This window comes from Benincasa hispida, unplaced genomic scaffold, assembly GCF_027475165.1.
Source record: "Benincasa hispida cultivar pf3 unplaced genomic scaffold, pf3_genome.v1.1 HicScf289, whole genome shotgun sequence".
Taxonomy (NCBI): domain Eukaryota; kingdom Viridiplantae; phylum Streptophyta; class Magnoliopsida; order Cucurbitales; family Cucurbitaceae; genus Benincasa; species Benincasa hispida.
In genome coordinates, this window is record NW_028326370.1 from 5,634 (window position 1) to 15,589 (window position 9,956).

The following is a 9,956-nucleotide window of genomic DNA, read 5'->3' on the forward strand; positions in this document are numbered from 1 at the left end:
GGAATGACCCGTTAGTTAAAATGTTGATTAGCTCCGTCTAAAGAGTTTAGCCAGCTAATCTCGGATCGTTGGAGCCCATGATCTATAGGTCCATTTGGTTCCCCTACTAACTCATATGGAATAAACTTAGAACAATATGATAGAATAATTCGAATTGTTCGAATTAGGTGAAGAGAGAGAAACCAACAAGTATATATGATATAGTGGTCGGTTTTACAGTTTAGAGATATAGCTTTAATATTTAAATATGATTTAAATATCAAGAATATGAATGCGTTCATATTCGAAAGCTCGGAAATAATGGAAATGGTCAAAGATGTAAAAAGTCAAAGAGTTGACTTTTGATCCAACAAAAGTTTGGACTAGATATTGCTTTTAGTGGAGACATTAAACCCACTTAGTGAGTGATTCTAGGTGTTGGATTTTTATGAAGTTACTTCATGCAATTTTGCATGGCCCTTTTTTATAAATATGAGCTTGTCATTTTGGATTAAAAAACTTTTGACATTTTGCAAAATTGTTTTCTAAAAATTGGGCTGAAAAAAGGAAAACCAAAAAACCAAAAAGAAAAATCCATTTCTTTTTTCATCTCTTTCTCTCTTTCGTTTTTTTCATCCACTGGGTCCCACAATCCGGTTCTGAGTCTAGAGGATAGTAGGTCAACTCTAGTGATGGTCCGGAATAGTTCGGGTTGAGATTCAGCGAGGAAAAGCGGTTTTCGGGAGCTACAAAGGTTGTATCTTGTCCTATTAATTTACTATTTTTCCCTTGATTTGCATGCTAGTTTCCTTTTAATTAAAAGCAATTAGAGTGTAATTAGATCCTAATTCCGCTGTGTATGTCTCGTGTTCCATCACTATCATATAAAATAGATAACAAAGGAAAATTAAAAGCTTCCCTCCCAAGTCCCATATAGATTTGATCTAGGTTTATCTTTAAGGGGTCTTTCTAAATATAAAAAATATCTAAAAATATTTATAATTTATAGCAAAAAGTTTCAAAAATACAAATTTTTAGAATTTTTTTGCTATAGAGTGGGGGAATGATTTAAATGTCAAATTATTAAGATAACCCTATAACTATCATATAAAATAGGTAACAAAGGAAAATTAAAAGCTTCCCTCCCAAGTCCCATATAGATTTGATCTATGTTTATCTTTTCTTTCTAAATATAAAAAATATTTAAAATTATTTATTATTTATAACAAAAAGTTTCAAAAACATAAATTTTTAGAATTTTTTTACTATAGAAAGTAAATATTTTTTAGATTTTTCTATTTATAAGAATTTATAATATCTTATAAGATATTAGTTTTCCTTATCTAAACAGGTTGGGATGAAATCTTACACATACCAAAAACTCTATAAATAGTGATAGAACAAACTACATTCACTCGTGTTATTGTTCTATGACAGGAAAAAGATTTTCTACTGATGTGCGTGAAAGTGAGACGAACCTCAGTATTGGGCCAACTGGTCATCAAAGAGGGAAATTTTCAGTGAATTTCACATTGATTTTCGCGCTTCTGCCGATAAAGTTTTCGTCCACTTTGTTTCACGCATTTCATAGCGAAGGGTAATGATTCTGCCAATCGCACGCTGAAGTTGAAGCTGAATTCGTAGAGTTATTGGGTGGTTTTCTTGATTTCGGAATCAATGGTGGAAAGGAGGAGACCTCTGTTTCTGAATTCAACGAAAGCCTTCGTCAGCTCCTTGCATAACTCCTCGCCACACGCTGAAAAAGCCCCAGTCGCCGGAGAACACAAGCTCTGCGTCCATTCTGAGGCCCCTGAGTTGCAGTTGCAGACTGGTATTCTCCGATTCGACGACGATGGAATTGAAAATTCACCTCAGAAGTCGTTTTCCTTCGACGACTCTGCCGTGGTTGGGGTCTCGAATTCCGTTCTGAAAAGACTGTCCATAACTTCTGGCTCTTTGGTATGTCAACTAACTTGGCTCTTAATTTGAAGCGTCTTTCTATAATTTGTGGAATTGTATTATGGAATCTTGTCAACTGAGCATAATCTGTCATTTTTTTATGTTCACTTTCATGGATTTCAGTTGTTTTGGCTAGCTAAAGACTCGTGTATTGAAGTTGTAGTAGTTTAGACTTTTATTCATTCTCGAACTTCTGCAATCGGTTTCCTATCTATAGCCATAAAAGTTGTTCAGTGGGAATTTTCTTTCGTTTATGGAATTTCTTTGAATATTTCGAAATCCAGTAACGGTTACTTATTTCGTTGGTTTCCTTTCAAGGTTCTTGTGAAGAATCTCGAATCTAATAGGCAGAGAATTGCTCAGGCAGTTGTTCTAGAGCCTCCATGCACCAGTGAATGCACTTCTGACGGCAAACAATCTTCTTCTCATCATGTTATGCTTGTTTTTCCTTCTTTTAATTTCCCTCAAAAGGATCAACAACCAGTGGATTCTGGCACTGCCTATCTGTCTCCCCTTCTGGCGTTCAACCTTGACTTCCATTTGTCATGCTTAGGAAGCCTAGTAAACAAAGGACAAGAAACTTTAGCATCATATTTTCAAGCTAAAGTTGGCGATTCGACGTCTGGAGAAGGGACCATTCCTTCCGTTATTAAAGTAGGATTGAAACCTCTGGTTAAGTTGCCACAATATGCATCACACTTGAGGGTTTCTTTTGTCAAAGTGCCAACATGTGGTATCCTTGAATCTCTAAATGGGAAATCATCTATTGAAGCTGAAAATCGTCAGGAAGTAATTGATTCTGCACTACAGAATTATTTTGAAGTAGAAAGGTATCTAGCTAGAGGTGATATTTTCAGTGTTCGAGTAAAGCAGAATTGCAGATCCCCATTTTGCATTAGGTGCAACAAAAGCATGAGGGAAAGAAGTGATGATATCATCTATTTTAAGGTGGACATCTTTATATTATGTACACTTTAATGTGCAGGGAATGTTATCATCTGCAACCTTCTTACAATGTGGAAGCTGAATTTTCAGGTTGTGGGAATGGAGCCATCAGAAGAACCTGTTCTTTGTATAAGTCGTACTCAAACTGCTCTTGTGCTTGGAGGCAGTGTTCATTCTGCTGTCCCTCCCGATCTGTTGGTTGGTTTACCAAGAAGGCTTGCACCTGTACAGGCAAACACAGTGAAGCTTTTGGCATCCATACTTACACCACCTCTTTGTCCATCTCCTCTTTCATCAAGATATAGAATTAGCGTTCTATTATATGGCATGGCAGGTCTATTATTGATTATCAGAATGCATCAACTTTTTCATTACTCATCTTTTTGACCCATTCAAGGATCGAATAAATTTAAGCACTGTTGACTAATGAAATATGACAGATCATAGTTGAGCAGATTGAACCAAATGCAAAATATTATTTTTTATTATTTGATTTTTATGTTTATTCATGTCTCCTGCATGACTCATCTTCTTCACTGTTTCAGGGTGTGGAAAGAGGATGGTGATTAGATATGTTGCTCAAAGATTGGGCCTTCATGTAGTTGAGTTAAGCTGCCATGATATTATGGCTTTGAGTGAAAAAAGAGCACCTGCTGCTTTAGCCCAAGCTTTTAACATGGCTCAAAGGTGAAGCATTGAACATGTTACAGTGATTGCATATTGAGATTACTATTTTAGAAGTAAAATTTTAACTGTGGTTTAACACATTGACAATTTAAGCCAGGTGATGGATGTGACTTTGATTTAGTTGCTGCTTTTAATAATGGAATACGATTAAGGTAGAATTAGATAAGGTGCTCCTAAGATGAGGTCGCAAAATCAACAATGTTTAGTGATCCTCTCCAGTCCTTTCTTCTCCTTAGAATCTATGATCTTCCATATCGGAAGCTTAGCTTAGTATGCCAGCGTAGTCATAGTAGTTATCTGTGATATCCATATTTTGTAGGGTCCTATACTATAAAATACTTGGCATCTTCCTGTTCCTCACGAGTTATGTGATTGTATTTCACCAGATACTCACCAACAATACTTCTTCTTCGCCACTTTGACGTTTTCCGGAATTTGGGTTCTAATGAAGGCTCACCCAATGATCAACTCGGCATCCCTACTGAAGTTGCTTCAGTTATAAAGGAATTCACCGAGCCAGTTTCTGATGAGGAAGATGCACATTACTCAGGAGAAGGAAACAATAATTTTGTAAGCAACTCTTCTTTTGTATTCTTGTTTCAAGATCTTGTTCTGCAAACATGCAGAATCCAAAGGTCTAAATCTTTTTCATTCATATTTTAATATACGAGGAGAAACTACATGTTAATTTCAATCCTTATTCTCTTTCATTGATGCTCACAGCGATGCTGTTTTTATGCTATTTCAGGAGAAAAGCAAGGCCTTTAGGCATCCACTACTTTTAGTTGCAGCTGCTGAAAGTTGTGAAGGTCTACCAATTTCTATTAGGCGTTGCTTCAGTCATGAATTAAAAATGGGTCCGTTGACTGAAGAACAGAGGGTTGAAATTCTATCCCAGTGCCTGCATGGCGTTCCTGAACTTCTTCCCGGAGTATGAAATTAACCCTTCTCCATTATTATATTAAAACTTCTTAAATCAGTTGCACTCTAGTGTAGACAAATAATTGGTTCCTGCCTTCATGCTCTCATAAATTGGGATGCATTGTTAATGTGGAGTAATATTCATTGTATTGGGCTATCCATATAAGAATACAGGGAACATGGGTTAAATATGAGTCTAAATTTCTATGTACACAAATTATGCAAGATTTATAGAACATGGCTAGCTCCGCTTCCCCATTCTACAACACTTGATTTGCATTCTGTCCATTGATTTGTGTTAAACTCTAATTGACCCAAAAGTTTAAGTTGGTGGGTTATGGTAAATTTAATTATATCAACAATTTAACACTCTCCCTCACTTGTGGGCTTAAAATTCTGTAAAAGACCCAACAAGTGGAAATAAATATTAATTTGGGAAGGAATAATCTCCTGCTTTGATACTATGTTAAATCACCGATTGACCAAAAAGCTCAAGTGGTGGGTTATGGTAAGTTTAATTATATCAACAATTTAATCGTTTGTTTAGTAGAAATTATAGCAAATATTAAAATGTAGAGCTACTATCATTAAAATAGAAATTGTTTTAGCTTTTACGAATATGACTGATTATTGAACTTGGTCAATAAGATACTGAGTCATAATGAACGAAATATGATACCCATTATTTTATTCCAATAATGAAAAATGTAAACTACATGTTAAATAAACACTTCTACATTCAGTGGTACAAATATAAACAAATCCAACCAATGTGTTGGGAACTTGGCTTCTTGTCATTTGATGATTCAATAATTATTGAACCCCATTCAGTAATTGGTGAGAACACTATCAAGGTGATATGCTATCTATTCAATAAACTCTGAAACTGGGTGATTCGTGTGAAAAGCTGTACCTGATTCTAATATTATATTTGATTCATGATCCTTTCATGTCAACCACTTATTTTAATTTGTCAGGTAATGCTTCTTGCAGACTAACGTGGAGGATTTCATAAAGGATGTTGCTACACAGACATCTGGCTTTATGCCAAGGGATCTGCATGCTTTGATAGCTGATGCGGGTGCAAACTTGTTGACCAAGGTCAATTCCCAGACTAATAAAGATGAGAACGAGACATTAGAGAGTCGACTTAGATCACAAGTACTTACTGATAAATCCAGTGAAGAAAAGCCTCTTATAATGGAAAAAGAAGATTTCAACTCCTCATTGGATCGGTCCAAAAAAAGAAATGCGTCAGCATTGGGAGCTCCAAAGGTAAACTAAAGGAGTTTGTTGCTTTACATATTGGAGTATGACTTGTTTCCCTACGACTGGTTCCTGAATTGTAATAAAAAGTTCATGCTTTTGCCTTCTCTTGCGTAATTAATCACTGAATGTATTAAAAAATTAAAAAGGGGAAAAAGGGAGGAAAAAAAAAAGAAAAAGAAAGAAAAAAAGAAGTTGTTACTGAGACATTATTATTTTACAGGTTCCAAATGTGAAATGGGAAGATGTTGGGGGACTTGAAGACGTGAAGAAATCAATTATGGATACAGTTCAGGTGGGACATTTTGGTTTCTGTGACCTAAAGACTAATTTATATTGATATTTATAGTATTTCTCTTAATAATTAATGCATGCTTAATTATTTAGCATGCAACTTTTGCATCCTGCTGTAAATATACATGTATATAGTATGTCCTTGCGTGAACTCGCTTCAGGCCAGGATAATTACATGTTGCTGGGACTATTGACTGAAGATTACTTGTGAATTATCACATCTGGCCATTGTGCTGTGGATATATCTTGTTTCATAAGTGCTATTCAAACTATGCATCGTGTCAACTATGTTGTTTACTTGTTCTGATCAATTCTGTTGCATTTGAACAGTTACCTCTGTTACACAAGGATCTGTTTTCGTCAGGTTTGCGCAAACGCTCTGGTGTTCTTTTGTATGGTCCTCCTGGGACTGGAAAGGTACTTGTCTGTCAGTTGTAACAGTGATTTCATTTTTTTTTTCTTTATTCCTGTAAAGACACCAATTTACTTGCATAGTTTTGTTTCTCTTTTTCTTTAGACTCTTCTGGCCAAAGCTGTTGCTACCGAATGTTCTTTAAACTTCCTGAGTGTCAAGGGACCCGAACTAATCAACATGTATATTGGAGAGTCAGAGAAAAACGTTAGAGACATTTTCCAGAAGGTTAGCTATTCTTCATGTTCTACTAAATATTCTCCAGAGAGGAAAAAAGGGAAATAGTACTCTTCTGTTATATTGCTGCTCAACATTTGGAGCATATTATCTCACCCAATTTTGTAATTTGTACATATATCTTGCAGGCTAGGTCTGCACGCCCATGTGTTATCTTTTTTGATGAACTTGATTCTCTTGCTCCTGCTCGAGGGGTATCCGGAGATTCTGGGGGTGTTATGGACAGAGTAGTTTCTCAGGTGCTAAATTGATTATGGATTTGGGAGACTAACCTGCATTTGGTAGTTGAGGGTTTCCTAGCATGATGACTTTTTTTTGGTTGTAGATGCTTGCAGAGATTGATGGCCTTAACGATTCTAGCCAGGTACCTTGATTGATTTGTACCTTCATAATTTTGTATTATTTCAATTCTTTAATGAAAGCTCTATATTAGAAGAATCTTTACTCAGATTTGTACCATTATGCTTTGATAGGATCTCTTTATCATTGGAGCAAGTAATAGACCAGATCTGATTGACCCTGCACTTCTGCGTCCTGGTCGGTTTGATAAGTTGCTATATGTTGGAGTGAACTCTGAGGCATCTTATAGGGAACGGTTAGTTTAAATTCATGCGTATGAATAAACTTGATCTCTGTTCAATATTTAATTTGGTTGTCTTTTCCAGAGTTCTTAAAGCACTCACTCGGAAATTTAAATTGCATGAGAACATTTCTCTTCTGTCTATCGCCAAAAAATGCCCTCCAAACTTCACCGGTGCAGACATGTATGCCTTATGTGCTGATGCTTGGTTCCATGCTGCCAAGCGTAAGGTCAGTCTTGGTGCTTGTTTAGAGACTGCAATTGTTGAGGTTGTTTGAGTTCAACCTCACATTTGGGAGTGTAATCCTTTATCCTTTTGGTCAATAGTATATTGCTCGTCTGATTCATCATTGAGTAGTTATTTGGAAAATATGCTTATTATTTTACTTTTTGCTGCGTTCTTCAAGGTTATAAGTTCAGATTCAAGTTCTTCTATCGATGACCAAGATGATGCTGTTATAGTTGAATATGATGATTTTGTTGAGGTACTTCACTATGTTTCTTCATTTATATATCAATAGGCTGCTTTTCGTCCTCATCTTCTCCAGTACGAAAAAAAATAATTATCCTGATGAATTAAAGTTAAGTTACACCAATATCTAAAACAACATTCTTTTTACAAACATATATATATAACCTCAAAATGTTGCTTTGAAAATATGATTGTTCCTCCCAATCCAAATGGCATGAAAAGGCACCTATATGATTCTTCTTTGTCAAATCCTCGGTTTAGGCTTAGGACCCCGCACCCCTTAGACGGATGACCTTTAAGCTATGTTCTCTTTTGATTTATACCTTTCGTTTTGTTTCTCACTCGAGGAGGGGAAAAAGAGGGGAAAACACCCACACACACACACACACCCCTTGCAAAAAGATCTTCAATCTCTTATCGCAACTCTTTAAAAAAAATGTTCAGACAAAGGAGGAGATAAAAATTCCTTTGAAGGATTCAACAAACATCAACTTTAGATAGAACCTTGTATCTAATAAGACCAATTTTGGTACGAAAGTTTTTCTTGATGTTTGCTTAAACTTCCCTCGTGTATTGAAAGAATGAACTGCCCCTTAGAAGAAGTGAGGGTTAGGGTCTTGGTAAAGATTTATGGCTAATTTCCATTCTGTGCTTAAAACTGGCTATTTCTTGATCTGATTAATTAGCTGTGTTTTTCTTCATTTTGTTGAGGCTGAAAATTTTTAGATGTTTGGTTCATGGCTTTGAGAAGCCTACATTCCGTTAAAGAACAAGTTATTGAAACATAAGTTGTGGATAACCATGTATGGTTTTTATGTTTATGATTTGTAGAATTTAGTATGTAAAGTGAAAGATAGGTTTTATCTTTCATTGGGTTGGATTATAACTTATTTTTTTCTTATTAATTTAAAATATGTAAATTTATCTACAATACATAGCTAATAAATAAAATCTCATAAAATTCAAATGTTAAATATCAAATATCTATGATATTTATTACAAATTTTAAACAAAGATAAACATCATAACAATTTTAAAAAGAAAAATAGTAAAACTTTAAACTATATATATATATATATATAGTTTAATATATATGAAATTTGGGTTGGGTTGGGTTACCCCGATTTTTTTTTAGCCAACCTGAGATCCAATCCAATTAAAATAGAAAAATTCTAACCCAACCCATCCTAACCCAAGAACAAAATTGATCCAACCCAACTCTTATAGATTAAGGGTTGGGTAGTTTGGGCTATTCGAGTTGTCAGGTTTTTTAAACACCCTAATTTCATAAATTCAAGTTAATGTAACTTTGGTTTTGGTGGGCTAGAGGATTATCAAACCCAAGTTCAATTTTTTAATCTTGAATTATGCAAACCTATTCCATGGCCGAAGGTTCATTTTTCTTATTAATCTTTGCCATTTGAAATTATAGTTCTATATATAATAAGAGCTTTTTATTACCCAAAATGTTATTTTAATGTCTTCTGTTTATTCTCAGGTCTTAAAAGAACTCTCTCCCTCGTTGTCAATGGCTGAGCTAAAAAAATATGAGCAGCTGCGAGATCATTTTGAAGGAGCTTCAAAATAATGTATGAATTTAGTTTTGCTTCTAAATAAATTAAAATTATGAGCCAATTATTGAAAATGAATCTCTTTCTTGTATGTTCAATATCCTTTTCATTGGCCAATGATGAGTTGGATTTTTGCTGTAAATAAGGGTTGGTGTTTTTCTTTTTAATAATTATTTTAAGTACAAATATTATATTTTTTTGTAAAAGTTAGTTGGAAAATGAGGTGATTTAATTTCTTATTCAAATTTTGTTGTAGTTAAGTTATTATTTTGAAGGTATATTTCATTAAATGGTGTATGAAGTTTTTTTAAGGAGAAAATTCCTAAAAGAGTGTACATTAAAAGTTACAAACCAATCAAAAACGTTTCTTTGAGATAAATTTAGAATTTTAATTAAAATAATCGTGGTCTTTAAAATGACAAGTATAATCTAAAAAATTGACAAGTATAGGTCGGATAAGTTATAAATCTTTTTTAAAAAATGATCAATTGATAAATAATCAAAATAAGCTAGGCCAAATTGTCTGGGTTAGGTAAGATAAGTTATATGCAACTTCCATTTAGTTGATATATAATTATTTTGGTCTTTCCAATTTTAGTAGTCGTTTTTTTTTTTTTTTTTTTTTTTTTTTTT

The 9,956-nt window shown here is 34.3% G+C and overlaps 1 protein-coding gene across 1 annotated transcript; it reads left to right on the plus strand.

Annotated features, from left to right (window-relative positions):
- The first annotated feature begins 1,310 nt into the window (after window positions 1–1,310).
- LOC120069120 (peroxisomal ATPase PEX6) lies at window positions 1,311–9,568 on the plus strand. The gene is made up of 16 exons (XM_039020807.2): window positions 1,311–1,938; window positions 2,257–2,886; window positions 2,974–3,217; window positions 3,429–3,570; window positions 3,957–4,140; window positions 4,319–4,501; window positions 5,485–5,766; window positions 5,981–6,052; window positions 6,382–6,468; window positions 6,569–6,691; window positions 6,829–6,939; window positions 7,026–7,064; window positions 7,174–7,295; window positions 7,366–7,510; window positions 7,688–7,765; window positions 9,251–9,568. The coding sequence occupies exons 1-16, from the start codon at window positions 1,657–1,659 to the stop codon at window positions 9,338–9,340; spliced, it is 2,814 nt and encodes a 937-aa protein (XP_038876735.1). The 5' UTR covers window positions 1,311–1,656; the 3' UTR covers window positions 9,341–9,568.
- The last annotated feature ends 388 nt before the right edge of the window (window positions 9,569–9,956 follow it).

Excerpts from the sequence above, each read along its gene's own strand:
- LOC120069120 (XM_039020807.2), top strand. The coding sequence starts at position 1,657 with ATGGTGGAAAGGAGGAGACCTCTGTTTCTGAATTCAACGAAAGCCTTC. Across the intron at positions 5,767-5,980 it reads CAGCATTGGGAGCTCCAAAG|GTTCCAAATGTGAAATGGGA; the intron begins GTAAACTAAAGG and ends ATTATTTTACAG. Across the intron at positions 7,766-9,250 it reads AATATGATGATTTTGTTGAG|GTCTTAAAAGAACTCTCTCC; the intron begins GTACTTCACTAT and ends GTTTATTCTCAG.